The sequence below is a fragment of the Ailuropoda melanoleuca genome, chromosome 6, assembly GCF_002007445.2.
Source record: "Ailuropoda melanoleuca isolate Jingjing chromosome 6, ASM200744v2, whole genome shotgun sequence".
Lineage (NCBI taxonomy): Eukaryota > Metazoa > Chordata > Mammalia > Carnivora > Ursidae > Ailuropoda > Ailuropoda melanoleuca.
The window spans coordinates 31302183-31329715 of NC_048223.1; the positions used below are offsets into that span (position 1 = coordinate 31302183).

At 41.5% G+C, this 27533-nt stretch overlaps 1 protein-coding gene and 1 non-coding gene across 2 annotated transcripts in view; both read right to left on the reverse strand.

Moving 5' to 3' along the window:
- Positions 1 to 27533, reverse strand: part of GADL1 (glutamate decarboxylase like 1) — a 142989-nt gene that overhangs the window by 36749 nt on the left and 78707 nt on the right. Inside the window, exon 13 of the mRNA XM_034661767.1 lies at positions 22062 to 22151. Within this exon, the coding sequence (XP_034517658.1) occupies positions 22062 to 22151 (90 nt within the window). The remainder of the gene's footprint in view (positions 1 to 22061; positions 22152 to 27533) is intronic.
- LOC117802907 lies at positions 24775 to 24881 on the reverse strand. Its single transcript, XR_004626417.1, has one exon. It is a non-coding gene; the product is annotated as a U6 spliceosomal RNA (small nuclear RNA).

Here is a 27533-nt window from a genome sequence, read left to right on the forward strand (position 1 = left end):
TTTAGAGTACAACAGAAATCATAACTCAGTTTTGCAACATTTCTGTTAGATTACACTTACAATGTATGAGCGTAAGAAAAATAAAACCGCGGGACCACAGCACTGCAGACTAAAGACCAGGTAAAGCTTTCTTCTGTACAAACTGAGAAGCGATTCCCNATCAACCTACCCAACCTGACATTTAAAAATCAGCTGACATAGGAGAGTGGGAAAGGATTAGTTAGCAAAAGTGGAAAAGGGAACAGATCAGAGGCTAGAGCACCAGAAGTCTGTAAAAACCATAAATGCTCAGGACAAAATTGCATGGGAAGCAGAAAGATAATTTACAAAGAAATGAAAAGGTAACCCATCAAAGTCTTCTTTGTGACCAAGTAGACCTTGGTCACAGAGCTCTCCATGTACAGCTAAGACTATGTTGTACCATTCCTGAATACTCTGAGGGCAATTAAATGGCCCGTGGATTAATGTTTCCCTTTATGTCTGCCTTGTTGTTTGCATTTTGTATATTTCTCAGGGCTTAAATCCTCCCACAGAGTGTGTATAAGCAAAGGGCGGTGCTCTTGAACTCCAATCATCCAAATATTTCTCATGATGAATAGATCAGATTCACCACATTATGAGAATTTGAAAGAATTCACAACTCCTACGAATATATTCCCACCCTTGCTTAAAAGGTTCTCTGTTTATACTATATCTTCTGGATGCCCAGCCTTCTTCTTCCCTCCTATTAACAGAATACACCAGCAGCAAAGCTGCCCAAGCTATCAGCAGATCAGCAGAAGCCAAGAAAAAGCATCTGAGTTGAAGACGGGAAGGCCAAGTACCCATCCACAACGACCGCAATAACGCTTACCGAGCACTTAATTCCATACTGTGCACCCTGGTGTTCGTTCACTATCTCAAATTTGTCCTCTCAACAATTCCATGAGCCAGGTGTTACGGAACCCACTCTACACTTGAGGTTGGGCAGGATGCAGGAATTTGTCCCCAAAGCTAGTCATGGCTAGTTATTGGCAGAGCCAGGAGCAACACTAAGTCTGGATAATACCAAAGAACTTCCATCTCCACAATCATCGGAACCCTGCGCTTTGGCTCCGCCCCACAATCTTTACTTTTGAAGCTAATGCTTGCACAACATGTCACAATCTGCCAAGTGTTGTCACACATATAGTTGCATGAACCAGATGTCTCTCACCTTCCTAAGTCCCTGTTCTTGGCGGGGCTTGGTCTGCCTCTCTGTGGCCCCTTTCAGGCTGACGATGTTTCTCCTGGCCACTCTCTGCAGCCTGTCCCAGCTCTGCCTTTCGTCAGCTCTCCATTACCTACACTCTTCCTTTCCTCCTTTCTCCTTCCTTCCCCTTACAGGGAACCACAATGCCTGGGCTTAAGAACTTTCGCATCAGACTGGCTCTGCCACTAACTAACTGACTAGCTAATTAACATGAGATGTTGGGCAACTAACTTACCCTCTCTGAGGGTAATGATAGAATCTGCTTCATAGAGAGAACTAAATAAGATTGTGTATGTACTGGGCTGAGTACAGCGTAAGGTAATACAGTAAATGCTCAAAACGTTTTACGAGAAAATAAATACAGCCCCTTCCGTGAACATACAGATTTGGTGAAGGGAGAAAGTTGAAATTATTCAGAGATTCTCATTACTGAGAAAAAGGTCTCCACGATGACCCCAGTCAGGAGGACTCCATCGCACGTCCACAGAGCAAGCCTTCTTTATATTTGTGTCCTGCTTTACGATTTATAAAGCACTTTCATAAGCAGAATCCTATGCCATCCTTGCCCTAAGGCAGCACATTCTTTCTTTTTTTTTTTCTTTTTTCCAAGATTTATTTATTTATTTTGAGAGAGACAGAAAGAGAGAGCATGCAGTGGGGAGGGGAAGAGGGAAAGAATCTCAGGCCGACTCCCTGCTGAGCACAGAGCCCAACGTGGGGCTCCATCTGAAGACCCTGAGATCATGACCTGAACTGAAATCAAGAGTCAGGTGCTCAAAGGACTGAGCCACCCAGGCGCCCCGAAGGCAGCACTTTCTAAGACCTGGTGCAAATGCCTGCCTCTCAATGGAAGTCTTCCCTGAGCTTCCTGTAGAAGAGAGTAGGGATTGATTCGCAATCGATCCAACCCTTCTAAATAAAGTCCCTTCCTACACTGCAGAGGCTAACGCATTTCCAAGGCTCCCTTGCAGCTAAGGTGTCTGATGTGACTGAAAGTTAGCCAGTCAGATGCACCTCTAAGAGTTACAATTTCAGGCCTGAGTTCAGTGGGAGAAGAGGTGTAGTGACAGGAATCTCTTTTTGCTGGGCCGCTCGTGGTAGAGGCTGCCGGTTCTAGTGTGGGCAGCTCCCATAGCAGATTCACGATTAAACAAGCTTCTTCAGCCAGGGGCAGGGGCCGGAGCGCCCTGGGCAGCCCGGTCCTGAGGAATGGCTTTGAAACATTTGTCTTTTTAGCCTTCCAATGGCTATGTAAGTCTTTAATTCTCTATAAATCCCTTTCTTCTTAAATTGGCCACAGTATATTCTATGTCCTCCACTGGACCCCTAAGCAGTCTTAGAAGAGGAATTCTTCCTGCCCTTCTTTCTCTACCCAACATACTTTGCCCTGCCCATAATTCTTGTTATACTTGACTTTTCATTATAGTAACTTTTAGATGTTTCTTCTTCAAATTGAAAGCTGCTGGATAGAAGAAGTGATGTCACTTTCATCTTTGATTTTTCCCACGGTGCTTTGCAAAATATGTGCTGAACTGAACTGAGACAGGTTCCCATAGTAACACTGTGGCAGGTGAAAGACTGACTTTGAATTATCACTGGAATTTGTTGTTCCATATTCTCTCTCTTGTTACATTACATCTAAATTGCTGGATTCCAAATAACCATCAGTGTTTGTGATAGATTAGGTAACTTTTCAGAAATATTTATTCTCACCTCCTCACTTCCATAGGAGTAATATAGTTCCCTGCCCCACTGATACTGATGTTAGCCATATGGCTTGGTTTGGATTTGGAACCGGTTGGAGGATAGTCTCCACCATTTTTAACATTGGGTTCAGTTATGTGATTTTCTTTGGCCAATCCTATGTTAGCAAACACGGTGTGACAGACACTCCTGAAATGTTCTTGTACGCTTGGGCTTGTGCTCTTGGGTCTCTGTCATTGCCATAAGAACATGCCCCAGATAATCCACTGGTGAAAGGAAGAGAATAAAAGACTCCTGGAGCAGAGCCAACCCTAGCTGAGTACAGTCTAAATTAGCCACCCAACATCTCCCCCTTCCCCTGCTGATTTGCAGATGTATGAGCGGTAAATGCCTACTGTTTTACATCACTACGGTTTGTGAGTATTTGTTATACAGTATTATTGTAGCAATAAATCATGTCCCTGGAAAGGCAAAGAGGAAATCCTCCCTTTCAAAGAAGATTGGATATATGAGAAAAAGAAGGCGCATGTTGCATGAAGTTTAATACCTCCCTGGAACACATCCCCTCCCCGTCAGCCCTCCTTGAGGCTCCTCTCTTTCATTTCCATAGCAATACACATTGCTAGGCTCTAGCTACTTTCTGACTATACCTTGACACCCCCACTCTCCTTGTGTCTTANTCCTGGAACACATCCCCTCCCCGTCACAGCCCTCCTTGAGGCTCCTCTCCTTCATTTCCGTAGCAATACACATTGCTAGGCTCTAGCTACTTTCTGACTATACCTTGACACCCCCACTCTCCTTGTGTCTTATCAACAGACGTTAGTCAAAATGGTGCTTCTCTTCATGAAGTCCTCTTCTCTCCTGTAAGTGTCATTTTCAGGGATTTGTAACACTCTCTGTGGAAAACCACACTGTATCCCCGATCCTGAGATTTTCCTTGGGTCATAGCCACTGAGTTCTAGTAGCCCACGGACTGTGTCCAGTGGGCATTTCCCAAATACCTCTCATACAGGACTCCCAAAACCATGATCAGCAATGTCTTCAAACTTCCTCTGCTGTTTCTTCTTTCTTTTCTGGACCATCTTCTGGGCAATCCGTACTCAAAACTCTCAGGCTTAAATAATTATCTTTCCCTTATCAAACCACACTCCAGATTTAATGATGTCAGATACTTGCAGGTGAAATAGATATGTTGTACATGTACATGGATAAGCATTCAAAGAGAGTTATTTAGGCTCTTGGAGGTTCTATGTTAAAGGGATACTATTTGGAATAATTTTGTGAAGCAAAGTGATTTTGGTAATGTGACTTTGCCCTGAATGTGTTCCCTAATTTCAGATTTTGTTTTAAAGATTTTATTTATTTATTTATTTATTTTAGAGCACGTGGCGGGGTGCAGAGGGAGAGAGAATCTCAAGCAGACTTCCTGCTGAGCGCAGAGTCCCACTCGGACCTCGATCTCACAACCCTGAGATCGTGACCTGAGCCAAAATCAAGAGTTAGTCGCTTAACCAACTAAGCCACCTGGGAACCCCCCTAATTTCAGAATATTCATTATACATATATTTCTTGAATTGGGAGCCCGGTGTAAATGGACAGAAGGTGGAGCCTTAGCTACACAAAAACTGAGGGAATCAGTGAGGGTTTTGGTGGGGGAGAAAGCACAATGGAAAACTGTAGCCATTCCCATTTTGATTATCAAAATTAAAGGCTGTCTGCTATCCTGTGCCACCATTCAAAAATCAATGACTAATAAAAAATGTAAGCAGTATCAGTGCAGACTGGCAAAACAAGGATTAAAATTTACCATGCAGGACACAGCCCATAAAATTTTTGCAACTAGATTTCTTTTTCTCTTTAAAAAGGGCATGACACTACTAGTTTTCACATAGGCATTTAATGGAGGCCCTCTGAAGAGACCCTGAGTGTCGGTCTTATATTGTGTGATTGATTTACTCATTTAAAAAAATTCCAGGTTTCGGGGTGCCTGGGTGGCACAGCGGTTAAGCGTCTGCCTTCGGCTCAGGGCATGATCCCGGCGTTATGGGATCGAGTCCCACATCAGGCTCCTCTGCTATGAGCCTGCTTCTTCCTCTCCCACTCCCCCTGCATGTGTTCCCTCTCTCGCTGGCTGTCTCTATCTTTGTCAAATAAATAAATAAATAAATAAATAAATAATCTTTATAAAAAAATTCCACGTTTCTTTCAAATTTGACTGAATTTCTGTCACATTGTACTTTATTGAGAAATGTTCTATCATGGATAACAATGAGAATTCTGAGCACAGCCTCCCAGGAGAAGGCAGCTAGACTATCAGAGCCCCTTACCAAGTTGCGGAGTTAAAATTGACTCAGAGAATATTTATTTGGTAAATTTTAGGAGTGAGTGATGACTCTGTTTACAGAGTGTGGGCGGGGGGGGTTATTGACAGAACAAGTGGCTAAGGCTTCTTCCAGGCACCCAGTGTCGGCAGCGCACACACATTTTCACATTCCATTAACTGCAGAATCTGGGGTTTTATATGTTTATTTTTACTGCGTGGTATATTTTAGCTCCTACGCTAGCCAAGTCTTTTGTGCAAATGGAAATTGATTAAGCTTTCTTCCTGACTTTTTTCCCAAATAGTTGCCCCTAGTTCATTACATAAAAAGTCTCTGAGTCTAGACCAAACTTTATTTATTCAAACATATCAATATTTACCTGACTATAATGATGGGGAATAGTAGGAGATTTTCAGAAGTCTGTATGGGGTTAGGGGGAATGGGAAGAGGGAAGATGAATTGACTGGAGTAGCATTAAGTTGAAAAATCGTATTGGAACCGTTACTCCATACTCAACCCATAATACAGCACCCTCTCTCACGTACCAACTGGGGTCAGACCTAAGGTTAATATTATTAAGATAGTATTGAAACTGGAAATCACACCAATACCTTGTATTTTACATCATACATAATATGGAATTTATACATGTGGATATACACACATATAGATGTATACCTATGTAATATTGGGGAAGGAGGAGCCATGGGAAGAGAAGAGATTCTAAGAAAAGAGAGCATCTGGAACTAAGGTCCACAAGAGAGAGATGAGACTGAGCATAGGGCTCTTGGGGATCTGAAGGAAGCTCCAATGGCCTGGACACTTGAGAAGTGTGGGTGCAGAAGGAGGCACAGCCCACGTCGCCAAGTGCCTTGACTATCCTGCTTAGGAACCAGCATTTTGTAGAGAAGGTAGGGGGAAGCTCTTTACATGGTGGAACAAAATGACTCAAGGGCTGTTTCTATGTGGCCCTCAAACGTGTAAAGAGAAAGGCTAGGTGTAGGCACAATGCTAGAAACAAGCGGATCAGTCTGAGACATCTGTGGCCAGCATCTAGGTAAGAAAAGGTGAGGACACACACTTCAAACAGCTTCCTTTTATAAGAAATAATTAGTGTTGGCGATGATGTCGTAAAAAAGGAGCCCTTAGGCACCGCTGGTAGGAATGCAACCTGGTAAAGCCACTGTGGAAAACAGTATGGAGATTCCTCAAAAAGTTAAAAATGGAATTACCATATGATCCAGAAATTCCACTCTGGGTGTTTACCCAGAGAATATGAAAACACTTGGGGAAAATATATGCACCCCTTTGTTTACTGCGTACTTACAATAGCCAAGTTATGGAAACAACCCAAGTTGCATTCATCAACAGATGAATGGATAAAGAAGACGTGGTGTACGCACACAATGGGCTATTACTCAGCCATGAAAAGGAGATCTTGCCATTTGTGACAGCATGGATGGGAATTACGCTAAGTGAAATAAGTCAGACAGAGAAAGACAAATACCATACGATTTGACTTACAGGTGGAATCTAAAAAACAAAACAAACAAACAAAAAGCAGAAAGGGACCAATAAATACAGAGAACAAACTAGCGGTCACCAGAGAGAAGAGGGTGGGAGGTGGTCAAAATGGGTGAGGGGGAGGAGGAGGTATAGGAAAGAAAGGTGGAGAACAGGGAATCTAGTCAATGGTATTATAATCATGCTGTATGGGGACAGATGGGAGCTGCACTTGTGGTGAGCATAACATATAGACTTGTGGAATTACTACGTTGTACACCGAAAACTAAAGTAACATTGTATGCCAACTGACTGGCTGATTGTTTAAATAGAGGGAAAAAATACAATGTACCACTTCCAGTTTTATTTTTTCCCTTGTGATTTAAATATATTTAAGATTAAAAACAAAATAGCTTCCTTTTCTACCCAGTATTTCAAGACGAGGTTCCTTTGAAAAGCCATATTCAAAGTTTTCGTGTGATTTTTCTGACTTGTCATTACATAAAAAAATTTTTGAAGCATATGGGAGTCCTTTCCAACCTCTGACTTACTTTTAAAAATCTCCCTATATGTGTGTGTGTATGTATACATGTGTGTATATACATTCAAATTATATATATGTGTGTATGTTTGCATAGATGTCTATGTGTGTTTATATGTGTATATACATATAAGATCTTTAATCAGCTTTTGACCAGAAATTTTTAAAATATGTAATAAAAGTTAATATACCTATGAAATGAAGAAAAGGGCAATATTAGAAAATACCGTTTTTGAAATGATGCAGAATGTGGCTATCTATTTGGAAAAAACAGCTCCATAAATAAGTTCAATAATATCAAAGAAAGTATCTTTCCATTGATTTTTTTTTTTTGGTTATAAAAAGAACCAAAATTTTATAAAGCATTCCTATTAAATTAACTTTAAACCCCTGAATGAGGGTAGTAGGCAATAAAATATTTTATTCAATATTACTCTTATGATAATAGCAGAGACAATTTTATTATACAAAGTACTTAGATGGAAATTTCTATATAACATATGAATTTACATTTCATATGTATATTTAATATATTCATATTTTTCTTTAATAAAATAATTAGTAAAACCATCTTATACTTAAACTTCATAACAAAAAAATAAATAAATGATAAACTGCTTGGAGAAATTCTCAGAATTTAGCTCTCTTAAATAATAACTGAGGATATGAAGGGGGGGAATCTCTTAACAGTGTTATAGATGAGATTTGAGATCCAAGGCATTTTCTCTGTTCAAACTGGAAGAAGATACACAGTAGAAACTAGTTGCCAAGACATAGCCTGATAGATTCTGGTGTTTAGAGTACAACAGAAATCATAACTCAGTTTTGCAACATTTCTGTTAGATTACACTTACAATGTATGAGCGTAAGAAAAATAAAACCGCGGGACCACAGCACTGCAGACTAAAGACCAGGTAAAGCTTTCTTCTGTACAAACTGAGAAGCGATTCCCTTTTAGTCATTGTTTCAATCTTGCCCATTCTCTTCCATAAAAACCTCAGTCTCTAATTATCATTTTTCTAAGCCCCTTGATCAACACGTTAATTCGGGAAACGAAAGGGAAGGACCCTGAGCACCCAGGTGAGTGTTGAGCACATAGTAAGTCCTCCACATACAGTTTTGAATGAAGGAGCAGATTCAAATGAGAATGCTAACTCCCTGATTGCCGTTTTATACTCCAGCTTGGTTAATGTACGTGGAAGACACGATCAGGACCCAATTCTCTGACTGCGCTATTCTGGTCCACCTTCGAACCACCTGGCAATCGGCTCTCCTAGGGTTGCAGATGGAACCACAGTCTCCATTCGGAGTTAGGCAGGTGATATCACAATCCACAGAAGCCAGCTCTGCTGCTCTACTTCCAGCATTTGAATGATCCCTGCTCCCCCCTCCCTGCCTGGAACAGTGGGGTGCTATCATTTCTATGACATCCTACATAGGGAGACATTTTCATAAGAAGCAGAGCATGAGTCAGAAATAAACAGTAGGAAAAGTCGAAATGAAAACCAAGACAGGTTTCGCCTTCTGAAGTCAGACCTAAAATGTTGACTTTAAAATTTTTTTTTCTGCATTCTGCACTGATGATCATTTGGCCGACAGAACACAACCAGGCAGCAACTGGCAACACCAGCTCTGCTAGACTTACCCAGAGACAGAGGAGCTGGCCTTCTCCAGGACAAAATTAGAATGTTCATCTTCCCTAAAATGTCTTCCTTATCAAGCTGCCTTTGTCCTGGGAAGACCGCCCACAGATCACCACTCAGGGGATGGGACGGCTCTCCATCCCTCCTGCACATCAGAAGTCAGATAAGAAAGATGATCCCAGGGCATCTGGGTGGCTCAGTCGGTGGGGCGTCTGCCTTCGGCTCAGGTCATGATCCCAGGGTCCTGGGATTGAGTCCCGCATGGAGCTCCCTGCCCAGTGGGGAGCCTGCTTCTCCCTCTCACTCTGACCCCCCCACACTTGTGCCGTGTCTCTCTCTCTCTCTCTCGCAGAAATAAGTAAAATCTTAAAAAAACAAAAAAAAGATGTCTGGACATCACTCCAGACAAACCCAATCACACTCTCAGGAAAAGCAGTATTTAAAAAACTGATGGGCAAAGAAGGTAAGAACAACTCTGTCTCTATGAAACCACTGTGAGTGTGGAGGTGAGTCACCCAATAGGGTGACACATTCGTTCATGCCTTTATTCACTGATCCAGTCATTCGGCAAACATTTATTGTGCATCTACCATGTGATAGTAGCAATGTGAGAAGATGCAAAGAAGTAAGAATATTAACAATCGCTTCCCTTACTAAGCACTCGGTAGAGTACCAGGGTTGGCTTGATGGGTGTGCAGCCTGTGCAACTGCACAGGGCCCAGAGCTTAGAAGAGCCTCACATTTGACTTTATATTCTGCCATCACAACCTTGAAATTCTTAATAATTTTTGAAGAAGGGGCTGCTTATCATTTTTATTTTGTACTGGGCTCTTGACTAGCCAGGCCCGGGATATCGAAGCTTAAATATGGCTGACCCCAGTGGGACACACTGCCCCACTTCCTGCTTCTCCCCTTCCATCAACAGCATCATTAACACAAGACAGGGAATCTTAGTTGATAATGGGGGGTTTCAATGCATCAACCCTGTGCTAAAATTCATCAGCTATTTCTTCCTGTGGGGAACTTCTCATCACCCCCTCCTCTCCTCCCAAGCTTGACACCATCTTTTCCACCCTCAGAAAAGTTGCTATCTTGTAGTAATGGCCAAGACAGGGTAGCAAAGATGTCATAGGAGTATTTGGGAAGGGTTCTTATACTCAAGCGTCAGGAAATGCTTCCAGGTCAAGCTGAGGGGCTGACAGCCTCATTTTAAGATGGGTTCATACACAAAAATTCCCTATATCCTAGGAGGAGAGTTAGCAGTGGCCTAGAGAAGACTAGATCATAGTCATATTCCTTCAAAAGAGGAAACAAGCGCATACCCCTGGTGCTTCCAGGAGGAGACTACGTATGAGGTAAGCCACAGAAGCGGAAGAATGTAGAAGCCGCACACCAGAGACAAAGGGAGCACTGTGAGAAGATGCAAGGAGGTCAGAACACTAATGTTCATCTCCATTATCAAACACGGAGTCCTGGGGCCGGCTTCAAGGGGTCACACAGGGCCCCGCCCTTGAGAAGGGCCTCCTACTCAGCTTGATGCCCTATTGTCACTGTCTTGAAACTCTTGATAATTTCTGAACAAAGGCGCCCCGTCATTCCATCTTGCACCGGGCTCTGAAAATGATGTAGTCAGTCCTACTCAGCGCTGTGCAAAAGGGCTTGCCCGTGCTTTCTCACTTAATCCATGCAAATCCATGATATATAATTCTAGTGTGATTCTCGAAAGCAGGCCACATGAGAAAGATGAGCAGAAGATAGAGTGAGAAGGTTGGAATAAATTGGACCACCCAAGTCCCTGAATGATTATGGATTCCTTCCCTTTGGGACACGAAGGAGTGACATGACGATCAGGGTTGTATTTCAGAACCTTATTTATTTATTTATTTATTTATTTATTTATTTATTTATTTATTTTTATTTATTTATTTGACAGAGAGACACAGCCAGCAAGAGAGGGAACACAAGCAGGGGGAGTAGGAGAGGAAGAAGCGGGCTCATAGTGGAGGAGCCTGATGCGGGGCTCGATCCCAGGACCCTGGGATCATGCCCTGAGCCGAAGGCAGACACCTAAGAACTGAGCCACCCAGGTGCCCCTAGAACATTTATTATTGTAACAGTGCATAAGGTAATCTGGAGAGGGGCAAATAGAAAGACATCAAGACAACATTTGAGGCTCATACTTCAAATGTGGGGGAACAGGATTAATCACAAAAATCAATGTTTCACAAGCACTTACTCTGCCAGACACCATACCTGGCTTATACTATCCAATCCCTATCAAAACGCTTTAAGGTAGATATTTGTATTATCCCTATACCATTGATGAAGAAGAGGCAAGGGGACAAGGGACTTTCAGTAACCTGTCCATAGGCACACAGCCAATGAGCAGCAAAGGTATTATTTACTCAGTCCAGATCTAGTGATGTACGTGCCAATAAAAATCCTAACAAAGATGTCTTTTTAACTTCAAAAAAAAGTTCTGAAATACAACTGAAAAACTTTAAAATATAGTATTAAAAAATGCTGTTTTAAAACAGCATTTTAGGGGCGCATTTTAGCAACTTTGGGGGACCATTATGAAGCAACCCTCTTAAAAACCTTTGTTCCTGGCTCAAAAAGAGAAACACAGGTCAATACAACAAACTGGAAAAATCCAGAAGTAGAAGAAAGTGATTTAACACATGACAACATGAGCTTTCCGTAATAAAAAGTGGTAAGAAGAATTACTTAATAAATCAAACTGGAAGAACTATATAATAATTTGGGGAACTGCCCAGGTTAGACTCATAGTTCACACTGTATACAAAAATAACTTCCACCTGGTTTAAGGAGTTAAATACAAAAAAAAAAAAAATTGAATGACAGAAAAACCAGCAGGAGATGGAATAGAATATTTATCAGATTTGTGAAAGACAGTAACTTCAGCTTTGAAGCAGTGGAATAAATCATGAAGGAAAAGACTGACAGATTTGAATACATAAAAAATTTAAAACTTCTGTACAATGAAAAAACAGCAAGACTAAAATAAAAAGGACATTATACCGAAGACAATATTTGCATTCTCTCTGACAAAAAGGGCCTTAAAACTCAAACTATATATACCCTCATTCAAATTCATAAGGAAAACATCAGACCTCAAAATATAAATATGGAAAATATGGGGGGAAAAACAATAAATACACAGAGAAGCAGAATCAGCAAGGAAAAAAATAGAACATTGTTCAGCCCACCAACAATTAATACAATAAAAGGTAAAGCAAACTTACGATACGATGTTTCAGCTTCTCTGAATAGCATTCCCCCACCCACCCTGGCAACACCCAGTGTTGCCCCAGCGAGCTGGAAGCCTATGAACTCATCCCTCACTGGTGGCCTTGTAAATGGTTACAACCTTCTTAAAAGTCAGTATCACAACAACACAGCCAGGGTCAGGCTGAAAACCACATTGATTTTCATCAGCAGCAATGACGCACTGAGCACTCTGTCCTCTGACATAATAAAAGCAAGAGTGAGTATGGACACGTTCAACCATTACCATTCACAATGGCAAAACACTGTAAGCAACCCGAATGCCCCAAATTATGGGAATGGTTTTATAAACTGTGACACAGGGTGTTACCCAGGGTAAGACCCTTTAAGCCTTTCTTCTCAGAAGTTTAGTCCAGAGGGATGGAGAAAGAGACAGGAAGTCATGTGAGGGGAAGCGATGCTAAATGAAATTCACAAAATGATTTCCTTCAAGGTTGCTGGAGGCAGGACGTGTTCATTGACTGAGGGCAGCATTATCTTAGAGAAAACGAAAGAATGCAAATCTAAGAAGGAGGAGGGGGGTAGAAGAGAAGGGAATTAGAGGGGTAGAGAGACTGCCCACGGGATGAAGTCCCGGATGTGAGACCCAAAGGTGAACAGGGAAGAGTTTGCTGTGGAAATAGAAACTCTGTCCTTTGGAGTAAAGATGAAGAGAGACGAGCAGAAAAACATTTGAAGTGAAGACAAGGATCAGTTTGATCCATTGAGAATTTCTTACTCAGGTGAGCCTTTCCGGATCTGGCAGAATCCAGTAGCCCGGACAGCACTGAAGCTGAAATTCTAGCCCATGTTGCGACAGTGTTTCTTAGGTCTGTGCTCACTGTGGCACTTCTCAACTTGGAATGGAAAAATGAGCAAAAGTGCCACCAGGGGGCAGGTTTGGTTCTGGCAAAGGGACTTCAAAGATCTTTTGAGAAAAAAAAAAATTTTTTTTTTTTCTTCCAGCTTCGGGTCCACTCTTTGTTTTGCAACAATAAATACTGCATCGAGTCCAGAGCAATTTCCTTAATGGTTGTGTTGTGGCTATGAATTTTGATCCATAAACTCAGGTGTGCATGAAATGTCACAGTACTTTATATCCTTTGAATAAAATTAAATCCAGCCTCAAGCCAAGGGCCTACCAGGCCAGACTGAAAGTCAATCTCTGCCATTATTCCGGCTCCCACAGTCCCCAGGGGCCCCGCGGAGGTTCAGGGCCAGCATTTAGGTGACTGGTCCAGTCCATGAAATGCTTACAATCTGAACCCACCAGATCCCTTGATCCGTGATTGCTGCGCCACGTCCTTACCTGTTAGGAATGGGCAGACATTCCAACATCTGGAACACACACACACACACACACACACCCCGCTCCTTAGGGTGCTCACAGAAGGGAGCGGGGAGTCATCCCTATCTGCGGAACTCTTACCCCCAGCACCCCTCCTTCTGCCCCTTGCTCTCCTGGGCCTGCCTCTGTTTCCAAACTCCTTGCCTTCCTCGCTGGGTATCTTCACTGGCCAGCTGAGGCTTTCAGAAAACCTAGTAAAGCTGATGTCCTTAGGGCTACACAAGTCTCAAGAGAGGCGTGGAGCGCAGAGGCCCCATCCAGTTCTCAGGATGGGCAATGGAGAAGACACTAGAACAGAATTCACCCATATATCCTAAGTGTGCCACCATGTTTGCCTCAAGATCCCCATACTGAAAACCCTCTTGGTTACAAGTCTGACAGCACGTGACCGTGAGATTTCTTCTTCTGGTAGATGACACAGAACTTGGGCATCCCTCTTAGTCCGTGGCAGGCTGAGGACTGACCATCGCACTAGCTGCCATGAAAGAACAAAGCCCAAGAAGGGACATGCCCTGACCCCAAGGAGCTTCCAGTGACACTCGCACGGAAACAGGTAGTTCAGGCCTGACGAATGCAGGGAAGAGTTGCAACCAAAAGCCAAAAGGCCAGATCCCACTGAGATGTATGTTGCAAATTTTTTAATCATTGGCCAACACGCAAAACATCAAAAGCAAAGGACAGTTCACATAAGTGTCTGTGTAGCTGGCGTCTCTTTAACAGTAAGACGTGGGGCCCAGCTCTGCATTCCTGCCGGTCGGTCGGTCATCATTAGACACTGAGTAGAGGCTGCCCCATTTAGCTGAGGCCGCTGCTCTCTGCTCTCTCACACATTCCCTGTCATATTATGGCCAGTCTACCTCCCTTACTTATGCTGCTTGTCTAGCTTCCATGGGTGCTTGAGTTGGTCACCTCTGCCCGAGTAGATGAAATAAAATTATACTCACAACGCAGTAATGTGTTCTGAGCTGATTGAGACTAAGCTTCTGTCTTTCCTCAATGCGCACCCTGACGTTTTCAGGAATTTGGAATTATTTCAGATGGCCTTCGGATTTGAGCGGAGTCTAAAAAAACTGGCGTATTTCAACTACCAACTCGGTTCATAGGCAATTGCAATAGATGAGGCTGGTGATACTCCCAGTATACAACAGACTATACCCACGCTTGTGTGCTGAACAGTAAACCCACGGTACAACAAGGTGTTTGTGAAATGCAGCTTCAACTCCTATGTTTGGCTTCAGTTTCCATCACTGCTATCGAGAGTACCCAGTGGATTGGCCAGTCCCAAGGAGCAAGCATACATGGGTGTGAGCAGGCCGCAAGAAGCCACACACACACCCATTCCTCTTTCAGAACCCATCTTGTCCTGACCTCAGGCCCATGAGCTCAGCCTCAGCCTGCAGAGACACCCAGCTTCATTTTGCTTAATTTTAATTTTCAACAGATAGGCCAAGCTCCGAGCTTCTTCCATGGGAAATGAGAAGAGCCCATGAGAAGAAGATTAAAAGAGAAAAGAGAAGAAACAAGAGAGGGGAGCCTCATAAACTGAGGAGAGAAAACTAAAGGGAAAGAAAAAATAATTTTTTAATGAGAAGATCTGTACTTGTTTGGCTTTCCTGGGGAGTTTAGGTCACTAGCCTCGAAAACTCCTCTGTATGCATCTGAAAATAATGCTTAAAGCCCCAAAGACCAAAAAGCGATATAAGTAAATAAATTAATAAGAACAACAAGCTAAAAAATGTGTTCTGTGTGTTGAAAGATGTTATTGAATACAAAGGAGAGCTCACTGGGAACTCGCCCATTGCTCATCCATGCATAACCAACAAGAATGTTGTTAGGATCTTTTGTTGGTTGAAATTGTACAAATACAATGGAGTATAGCTATCTAGAAAGACTATGACTTACACTAGGGAAGAGCAATGAGCATAAACCCATGAAACGTTCAGAGTAACATGTCCTTTAGCAGGAGGGACACCCCAGCTTCTCCAGGTGATTTCTGAAGAAGGGCACATACATCCAGGGGGTGCAACTTGACCCTGAGCTATAGAATGACACACACAATAACAAACTGACTATGGCTAATTGGCTATCTGACCAATTGTAGATAAAACAGCTCTACCCAAGAGGATACTTGAAAGAACAGCATTTCATCTCAGTCCTAATAGTTTGGGGAAAGAAAATACAGTATCTACAAGGCCTGGGAAATTCATTAGTTAAGCATTTTCAAAATCGACATCCCACCACTATCAGAACGGGAGTCTCTCAAGTCACATTCAGAAATACTTCATGTAAAGGGCACGTCTATATTAGATTCTCCTTAAATATAAATTTTAAAGAAAGCACAGCTTTGAAATGAGTTCCTTCTGTGAGGAAACGGGATTTCTGACGAATATATCATAAACGTTGTATCACATTGTTAAAAGAGAGAGTCATCCTTGAAAATTAAAAACAAAACAAAACACTGTTGCATCTTTTAAAAAAAGGGCTGTTTTTAGTTCATAATCCAAAAATGAGTGATTGGCTATACCAATGTCACAGATGGTGATGGAAAGAAAATTAGAATCAGAATCCTCAAAAATACACAGACGCTCTCAAAATGTGTATGAACTCTTACGCACAGAAATGAACACACACGCAGGAAATAAATGGAGCACAGCGGGGGGCACTGAAGCCCCGCCCACACACTCAGGAAGTGGCCTTCTGGATGTCTTCCCTGGGAGGTTTCCAAGGAAGCCCATCACCCCACCCACATTATGCAATCTCATCTTCAAGTGCTGTTAATCAGAAACCTGCCAGGGAGAATAGTAAATTCCCTCTAAAGATATCTGGAATAGCATATCAAGCTATATTACCAAATAAGCAATAAAACAACGCACCCATCAAGTGGGTTCTACAAGATTTATTTTTCTTCTACTGCTGAGGAGAAAGGAGCTTGTAATAAATGATTAACATTAATCACAAATCTGCTGATAAGCAAACACACACAACAAAAAAGGTTAAAATGACCACGCATGAGTACAAAAAGACAACTTGTTAATTACTTTTAAGAATGTAAATTTGGTTGGCGCAATGCAGAATTATTTATGAAATGTTGACCAAAGAGGAAATCTGCATCAGAACACTGAGTAATGATGAGACACAGCAAACTGATGGAATTTTCAAGCACATTCTCTGGGTCTTACGCTTCCTGGTTTATCTCCACAGAATCTCCCCTAACTCCCTCACCTTCCATATCTAATCACTGGCATGAGGCTTCTGAAGAAACACACCGACAGAAACTTATTTGGGGCAGTCGCTTTAGAGAGCAAAGCATAACTCTACCATGATGCTGAGAGCCCTGGAAATCTTGTTGAAGACCTCAGCAGAGACCACCAGCGGCAGTGCCTGGGAGCCTAAAATCAATGCAGATAGTGTGCGTGTTTTTGTAAGCAGAGCGAAAGAGAGAGATGGGAAGGGAAGACAAATTATATGCTACATCTGGGAACAAGTCATGAGAGAAAATAGTTTGCGAAGTAATTGATTGAAATATGGTATAATCTTGACCTCCACACAAGACAATCCCCTGGGGTGTAAGACAAAGAGATTAGAACATCTCTAAATAATTAAAATTTTAAAACTCATCTTTAAAAGTGATTATGTGCATTTTTAGATGTACATATTATATTTAAAAGTAATACATGTAGATAATTTCAAAACAATAAACACATATTGGGGTGAATGCTCAATTTATTTATTTATTTATTTTTTTAACTGTTAGCAGATTGTGGTCAGTACCTGGATAGCCTTTGCATAGGTAAGCACTCAAGGATCCCGATGGTTTCATAAGATCAATTACTCTGTACTCCGGTTTATTATTATTGTCATTGCTCTTATAACTGTTTTCATGAAAGCAATATATGTTAGTTGTAGAAAGTGAAGACACTGCGGAAGAATACTAAAGAAAAGAAAAGTCACCTATAACTCTATCTAAGATATTTTGGTGCCTGTTGTCTGCCCCTTATCTAACCATATAAGCAATAATACGTAAGCATCTGTGCACATGTAAACACACAATTTTTTAAAATTGGCATTATACTATAGTGGCTGTTAGTATAACTCATTTTTTTCAATTAATAATAAATTATGAATATGTTATTTTGGAACGGAATTTTAATTGTCTATGCACTAGAAATTTGCATATAAATTAGTACAAAAATTTAACCAATTCCCTATAGTTGAATACTTAGATTTTTTTTCAGTGTCTTGCTATTTTAATACTTGATGATCAGACATAAAGCCCTTGGATGCCAAGCAGAATGGACTGGATTTTATCCTGTAGACCAGTCACCTTCCAGGGAACAGTACTATACCTCTAGGGAATATGTTGGAACTCTGGGCAGATGTTTTAGTTTTCAAGATGTGAGGGGATTGCTACTGGTGTTTAGTGCGGACTCCAGATATCACCTGCCCTGCAATGTATAGAACAGTCCTGAGCAATTAAGCCTTGTCCCACATCTTGCCCAACTTTCGAATGTCCTACTGGAAACGTATGAGGTGAGAATTAACCGTTTACTGATTTACCGTTATCCAAGCCCATATTCTAACCCTGTTTTACATACACATGCAAAATATTCTGCACCCATTTTTAACAAACACTAAGTTTTCTACTGCCATATAAATCAAAGAGAAAAATGTTTCTTCAAAGCTTTACCAAGAGTTGTGCGCCACTTTTGAAAATGATATCGCTAATAACCACGCCACGCCTGCCATTTGCATCAGCAAGAGCACCTGCTTACAAAAGTCTGGGTCTGTAGGTGGCTTATGCTTACTGTGATTCTAAGAGCATGTGTGAGAATCTTACCACTCACTTCCTCATGTCTTCCAGTGCTGCCATGACCCAGGCATGTTGTAGAGAAACACATATCTAAATGACAAAGATCAGTTCTCCTCCATGTTATATGCAAGGACTTGTGTCGCCTTTTACAAAATTAGGTGGTGGTAGGTCACATTTCTTACTGGTCTCATTTGAGGAGCATAAAGGAACGTCAACGCTATGTATTATAAACAGTGGTTATTGGGTGTATGGGGTTGAAAACTGATAGTGTAAAGAGCAGAAAGCCATCAGAGGCTTCCAGCAGGAAATCAAGGTGGGGAAGCAGAGCTGGAGGCATGGAAATGCAGAGAGGAAAGAAAACAAATGGGAGAATAAAGACAACACAAGGCAAAGAAATCAGAAAGGAGGGAAACTCAATCTGGGCAGGGAAGGAACGCAGAGAATATCTCGATGCCTGTGAGCATCAGAAGGAAAAGCATTTTCCGGAGGCCATCTTAGAAAAAGAAGTGACTGGAACTCAGTGATTGAATGTAGTGTCATGGAATAGCTACAGAGGGGCCATGGTCGCAAAAGCAGTCTCACACATGTGTACACACATTCGTCAGCTCACATACAGACACACACCTCCATGCTCTGAATCTCCGCGGTCATTACCAAGTAATCCCTCCCCCCTCCGGCTGCCAAAGGGAAGACTTATCACACCACTGATCCTGCCATCTGACAGCCCAACCTGACACTAGCCTGGATTGGAGGGGCAAAGCCTTATTTGGTTTATTTATTTGTTTGTGATTCTCCATCCAAGATAAACCTCGAAATAAATTTTAAGTGTGCTTCCAGTACATTCTAGGTTATAAAATCATATACTTGCATTCCCATACTACAGTAAGCAGAAAACCACAAGGATCAACAGTATATATATATATATATATATATACATATATATATATATATATATATATATATTTGACAAGGAAGGAAGCTGTGTGGAGATTATCCACACAGCTTCCTTCCTTCCTTGTCAAATGCATGTACACACACACACACACAAAGAGAGACAATAAAAGGAAACTAAGAATCTGTGAACCGATGAATATGTGTCAGCAACATACATGCTTACTAATCAGTAGCCACCCTAACAATTAAAATAGTATGACATTAGACGGGGCAGGAAAACCATGGTTCTAAATGACACCGAAACATTCCAAAATGAAGGAATAGAGAGTCATGGATATTAACCATTAGAGAATCAATGCTGGAAAATACTGGGGATAGAAGAGAATGTCCCTGTCAATTTCCAGTTAAGATTAAAAGTGCATTATCTGCTTAATTATCTGATTTTAGCATGTATATCCGTCCTCAATTTCAAATTTTGTTGAGAATGGATAATATAACTATTTCTTTAAATAAAGTGAGAGTGAGTCAAAAAGATCCCCAAATATAAGGGGACTATTTAGTTTTCCTGATCCATGTCCATGCAACAGTACTGAGTCAGTAAAACACGAATAACACATTCTTGATTGCTTTTCTTAACAATGGAAAAGTGAGAAGAATGGCAACCAGATCTTTCTCACCCCTGAGCAATTATTCCCCCACGTCACCAAAAAAAAAAAAAAAAAAAAAAAAACANAGTTGTATTCCCATCAAAGTATACAATGTCCCTCTATTAAATTTTCACATTGTCCTTTTTTTTTCTTTTATGGGTTACTCACCATCTCAAATGCATTCTTTTTTTTTTTTTTTAAAGATTTTATTTATTTATTTGACAGAGATAGAGACAGCCAGTGAGAGAGGGAACACAAGCAGGGGGAATGGGAGAGGAAGAAGCAGGCTCATAGCAGAGGAGCCTGATGTGGGGCTCGATCCCATAACGCCGGGATCATGCCCTGAGCCGAAGGCAGACGCTTAACCGCTGTGCCACCCAGGCGCCCCTCAAATGCATTCTTTAGCATTGTTCTGTTTGTTTTGTGTGACAAAAATGCAAGACAAAGCCCAAGGACTCTGTTAACTGCCTGAAATGGGTAATGAAGGGTTTTTCTGGGCAACGGAACGGAACGGGTACCAGCATCTCCCTCTCCCCACCTCTGTTGCCAGCTCTCAGGTTTGACAAGGGGTAGAATACGTGTGTATTGGGGATATATTACGCCACAGTGTAGGAGGCTTAATGAGCCATGAAGAAACAGAAAATGACTTGAAGCTAAGAGGAGAGGCTGCAGGTGAGGTTAGAGCAGGTTATGGCTTAAAGGAGATGGTCTTCCCTTTTCCTCTTAATTAGCCACAAATTCCAAGCTCCTTGTCATGAAAGACAAGGACCCCGTGACTGCCCCCCTGCGCCCCTATGACCTTTGAATCCCACCCTCTCCACAACTGTCGCTTCACGGGCTTCTCCTGACTGTTCAAGACTCAGCTCTGGTGTGTCACACAGGGAGGTAGAGAACCTTTCTCTCTGAAATTAGTGCAAACAGGGTTCATCTCCATCCAGGCTCTTACAAGGTACCTTGTGATTGTCCCCTTACTCCTGTGTCTCCTGACTTACGAGCTTCTCGAGGGCAGGGGCCGAGTCTTTTCGACGTCCCTATCTCCAGTGCAAAGCATCGTGGGTGCTCAGTAAAGGTTTGTTGCTTGCCTCGCCGGGAAGTAGAGATGGTGCTGTTGTCTCTAAAAGCTATTGATGGTACCTCCGATTCTCCCGCAGAGGATAGGGAAGAGGTCTGCAAGTCAGAGCTTTGACTAACCAGGCCCATGGAGGCAGTTGAGCTTGAGAGGGAAGACGCGAGGGGTAGGGCATCACTCGACTCTGATGGTTCTAAGCCATCATGAATTCCCACTCTCCATGCCATGGCCCCAGAATCGTCAGGGCAAACTTCCGCTGGTTCACTTCATATCTATGATCCATGTAGCAGGGGACTGGGAGCGAGTCATGTTGGCTCGTGAGACTTCCCAGTACTTGGAGATCTGGTTTAGAGGCGGGGATTTAACTATGCTAGGAGGACTATGCTAGGAGAGGTGCAGGGGAGACACAAGGAGTCCCTAGAGCCTGGGGCTTCTCCTCACTCAGGACCGTCAGCCCTCACCAGCCGTGTGTGGAGAGACTTTCAAGCACATTTGGTTCTATGATCAGTTGAAACCCACTCCCGGCATCTCTTTTCTTTCTTTCTTTCTTCCCTTTTTTTTTTTTTTAATCACATAAGCCCCTTGGGCAGAAGATGCTTTTGTTGGTAGGAAGAACAGAAGGGCTCACACTCACAAAGGGTAGCGGATTTAGACTTTTAACATTATCTCCAAGAGAAGTGATGCAAGTAGTCACAGACACGCCCTGGCAGAGTTGGAAAAAAGAAGCCATTCATCATGGAACTTTAACCTTTTGTCCTGTTCTCAGATCAGATCATACTTTCTGAAGTACACTGGAAATTAGAAGTTCTAATGCATCCTATAACTATCTTGCGAACAGCACCATTTTCTGGAATTCAGGTGTGCATCAAGTAAGTCACATTGTTTAAACGTAAACAGTGTTGACAACGGTTTGGCACATCATTACCTTTCAGTGCACTAGGAGCCACTTCTCGAGATCTTCACGAGGTCTTACAAGTACAGAATTATTCATAGGATCAATAGAAAATTGGAACTGAATCATTTCATCAAAAGGAAAAACGCAATTTACTTATTACTTACCAAATTAAGTTTTGCCCAGAATTCAGGTCCTTCTTCCATCTCTCTAAGGCTCGGTGGAATGTACCAAAAGCAAATATTGGCATATTCAGGCTAAGGATTAAAAAAATTTGAGAGTTGTTTTGTTAACCTAGGATTAATCTTAGAATGTAATTAAGCTCTTAGCTACTTTCTTTAAGAGTTGTCATGTGTGTTTTACGTTGATAACAAATCACAATCTGATAGAGTTAGACAGTCATTCTGCTTCACTTCTGATAACGGCCTATTGGGAAATTTTCCTCTCAGGTGGGTACACCTTGAAGGTGTTTTTCCTCCAGGTACTGGATGAACACAAGATCGGGAATAAACATAATAAAGTTTGAAGCTGCCTCAACCAAGCTCTGACCATTAGTTAGCACCTGATACCCATACACCCAGAGATGCCCTGGGTCCTCGCTCTTCAACCCTGATCCTTAACTTATTTCTTACATCTTACCTTCCAATAATTCCTTGTCTACTTAAGGTAGCCAAAGGTGTCTTCCATTATCTGCCATACCTGACTAATGGAAAACCCCAGTTATCTGTGAGTTGATAACATATGCCATACTTGGGACTTCACTTCACCAGCCCTGCTGTGACCCTAGCCAATACTCTTTCGGGAGAAAGAACATCACCTTGACTCTTGGCTCTCAAGTTCAGTGTCAGTCTCAAGTATCGGTAAGGATGTGAAATAGCTAAGAGGCTTGCTCAGAATGCCCAGAGTCTGATGTATTCCATCATAGAAAAGGCTGGAGAACTGGCATTTTACGAAGCCTCTGAGGTGATTCTGAAATAAATAGTGCACAGTGTACGTTCGAGAAACTCTGATCTAAAGTGGCTGTAGCCCAATCATCATCTCCAGGAATCTGTTTTGATTAAACGTGGGATAAACCTTCCAGAGCAGGCTTTAGTCTAGCTATTGTCACGTAGACAAAGTTTTCTACACTACACACTTCATCCTCACTGTATAAAAACATAGGCATGTCATAGGCAATCACAGGACTTGTACTGAGTGACCAGGTGACTTGGGAAATTATGGTGGGGGCTTACAAATTAGATAAAGATAAGGAAAGATAAATTATTTAGGAAAGATTGTAGGTCATGCCTACCCACTGAGTAGCTTCCTCATTTGAATCTTAGCAGTGACAGTATTTGAAATAAATTCCATTTTTCCACACAAACACAGTTTGTAAGTAATAACCAATGCTATAATAGTTCTCAGTAGCCATCGGAATCATACTCTGATATCACTATATAGTTTCCAAGTATTTCAGAAAGATGAAACAGCTATCATCCTATATCTTAAAATCAAGACCAGTACCATATAGAGTTCTGATTCTACTGGATTTTAAATCACAAGCGAATGCCCTGAAACACTCCCAGCTCAACAAGATAAGTCCTTTAACCTTTGAAATTTGGAACATGCTTATTGGATTTGACAAAAAAAAAAAAAAAAAAAAAGAAAAAAGAGCCATAAATCTTCCAAATACAGAGTAGTTCAAAATAGAGACTATGGACTCTGAAAACCGGGGATGTACTGTATGGTGACTAACATAACATAATTTAAAAAAATAAATAATAAAAATATATTTAATATATTAAAATAAATAAATAAATTTGCATTTTGGGTAAAAAAAATAGAGTACTCTTTAATTCAACTCAATTTCTGCAAACATTTATCATGACACTACAATAGTCTGTACAAATCCACACAACTTATACATGGATTTCTGATATAATTGATTTGGTTTCTCTAGGAAAGAAATGTACTGGGCTTTGAAATTCTTTACTCGCTTAATGTGATTTAATCCTTTCAAAAAAGTAACTAGGGTTGATTAGGAAGTAGAAGATAAATATAGTTATTATCTGTCACTGGGTTCTAGGACTTCATGTCTTTATATCAGTAACGATTTTGTTCCAGATCCCATTTATGTTAGTTATCAATTTACTGCTGCTCAGTTCAAATCGACACTTTGTATCCTACCAAAATGGAAGTGTACTGTATGGTGACTAGCATAATATAATAAAAAATTATTATTAACAAAATGGAAGTGGACTCTATAAACATTTCTCCTTGCCATCTGGTCCACTCTTAGACTTATCAGCAGAGGGTGCTGGAGGGACACTGAGAAGGAAGAGGTATCTCTTCCAGGTGCCAGTGTGCTAACCTCATGGATCTCCTCCAGTGTGGGGGGGAGTTGTCAGCAGCACTGCTGCCCAGCCACACGTGGACCCCTGATAGCTTCCCCCCGCAGCACCCCCTCAGATGGCCTCACAGCAGACTGGCAGGTGCCCTAAGTGTTTTTTTCTGCCACACTCCCTTCAAGTGGTTTAAAAGGGAGTGCTACCAGAGTGGCACCTGGCTTCGATGGCTTCTCTGGCACCCCTGTGTGTAGCTTGAGTGAGTTTCAAGGTTGCAGCCCTGCAAATGGCTTCCTCTAGCACTCTGGAAGGTGGATTCCTGGCAAATCCCAGCAGTGGGACGTCTGCGTGAATTCCCTGCCACCCAGGGAACCACACTGTGCCCTCTCCAACTACGACAAGATCTCAGCCCTGGGAGGGAGTGGCCTCTTGCCCCTTGCCCGGGTGCTCTGTCCCAGTTCTAGGAGTGGTGGTTGTTGCTATTTCTGTATTTTTTAGGGTTCTCATTTTCCCTTATGAGGCAATCCCCTGTTAATAATAATAGTTGTTTTTTTTTTTAACTACGAAATGCCTTACAAATCTGTGTGTTACACTTGCACAGGGGCCATGCTAATTGTCTCTGTATCATTCCAATTTCAGTATATGTGCTACTGAGGCAAACACAATAATTCTTTATACTTCAAATTACTGTGCAGTTTTTGTCTTCTTATTGGACCCTGGCTAATACATCATTAACTCATTACTTTTCATTTGCGTGGCAACATCATAAATCATTTTGCAGTAGTTTTTACCTGCTACCAGATCTGCTCTATATTTTGTAAGTTAGGACCTAGACCTTTTAGATCACCTTTCAAATTTGTTTTCTTTAGTTTCTGTTTTGATATTTTTGAAGTGACATATCTATGATTTCTTTTGCCCAGTCTCTTTGAGAATGGTATGGCTTCCGTGCTGTGGCATTCGAAAACTGGCGAAGTCCTTTTGTTTTTGTTTTTGTTTTAAGATTGAAGGTTTGTTTATCTGACAGAAAGAAAGTCCACAAGCAGGGGTAGCAGCAGTCAGAGAGGGAGAAGCAGGCTCCCCATTGAGCAGGGAGCCTAACAAGGGCTCAATCCCAGGACGCTGGGATCATGACCTGAGCCACCCAGGTGCCCCGGTGCAGTCCTTTTGACACTTCATCTGATGGGAAGAAATTTGATCTCTATTTGGTGGAATATCTTTACTGTCTTTATTTCCAAAATTATTAAGATTTGGAAAGAATATCCCTTTGAATATTCACAAGGAACATATTTGAATTTTCCCTGTCTCTTAGCCTGAGTAGCTTGCATCTGATATGGTGACTTTCTTCAAGAGCCTTCAAAGCACTAATGAGTATTTTCAGAGAAGAACCGCTCACATGCCATTTCACTCTCCCTGTATAGGAAAGCCTGACCTCTCGGGTGTTTTAGGAACACATTAGTCAATGTACTCTAACACTGTAAGATTGAGAAAGCATAAAAAGGAATCCAAGTGTCTAGAGAAAACAAATGATAATGAAGGGTACCAAAACACTGGTAGCAGTGAAAGCATTGTCATCATCTTTAAAAATTCATGGACAAATACAGAAGTGTCACTAAAGAAAAGATGGACACATTCTATCCTGATTTTCAAAGAGAAGAAAAAGTAGATATAGTCTAAGAAATAAAGCAGGTAACTTTGATGTCAATTCCAGCAGGGATTATTAAACAAATGTTATGAGACCCCTTGGGGAAATAGGTCAAAGGTCAACAAGATGTTGTAGCTGGCATTCTCTAAAACCCAGTCACGTCAAAAGAAGTTCATTTCCTTTGCTTACAATGTCCTTCAATCACAATAATAATAATAATAATAATAATAATACGCACCCCAATGTTCATAGCAGCATTATCCACAATAGCTAAATCGTGGAAGGAGCCGAGATGCCCTTCAACAGATGACTAGATTAAGAAGTTGTGGTCCATATATGCAAAGGAATATTACTCAGCTATCAAAAAGAACGATTTCTCAACATTTGCTGCAACATGGACAGCACTAGAGGAGATAATGCTAAGTGAAATAAGTCAAGCAGAGAAAGACAATTATCATATGGTTTCTCTCATCTATGGAACATAAGAACTAGGAAGATCGGTAGGAGAAGAAAGGGATGAAGAAAGGGGGGGTAATCAGAAGGGGGAATGAAGCATGAGAGACTATGGACTCTGAGAAACAAACTCAGGGCTTCAGAGGGGAGGGGGATGGGGGAATGGGATAGGCTGGTGATGGGTAGTAGGGAGGGCACGTATTGCATGGTGCACTGGGTGTTATACGCAACTAATGAATCATCGAACTTTACATCAAGACCCAGGGATGTACTGTATGGTGACTAACATAATATAATAAAAAAACATAAAAAACCCCAATAATAATAATAATAAAAGACAAAGCTAGCACTAAGCATTTTAATAAGTAGAAATATAGAGTCTGGCAGATAGAGTAAAATAATCATGTAAGTACAGAATGGAGAAAGGGGGCATGGTGGATTTTAACTGACTTCAAGCTTTCTGATTTTAAATATCTGATTAGACTGCTAAAAAATTTCAAAGGCAGCTCAGAGTAGCACAAAAAGCCTGGGTCTTAGAGTCACTGGGATGTGGATTGAATCCCAACTTCACCAGGTGTTTGCTTGGACAAGTGTTGAACACTTTAATCTTCAGCTTCCTAATCTATGAAAGGGAGATCATATTGTCTACCCCACAGAGGTGGTTTGATGAGCACAGAGATTATCTCCAATATTTACTACTGTATCTGGCATACAGCGGGCATTCTATTAGCATAGTGACTATTATCTGGAGCTATATTGGTAGAAAGAGATGTCCTTTTCAAGTGGATGAATAGCCCCGTTAAAATCTGTACTAGGTGAGACACATCGCAATTTTTGCATACAGTATTTGAGGGGGAATGATAAAGAATTATAGCCTGCCCAGAGAAGGGTAACTGAAATGTTCAATTCAGTAAGCAGAATTTTCTATGTTCTAGATACTGGACCAGACATTAAGATGAGAAAAATGACTTACACTGTATGCTTATCTCTGGGAACTCAGCGACTGGTAATGGAACTAAGTATAGGCAATTAAACTGCAACGGAATGAGAACTACAAAAGAAGAAATTTCTCGTAAAACAAGAAACATTTCTGGCAACGAGAATAGTGCACATGTAGAAGCCCATGTATTCAGGGGGATGGCAAGAACTTGGAATGAATAGAGGACAAGGGGAAGAGAGGAGAAGCTGGACATGGGAACAAGAGTCACTATACGAAGGGC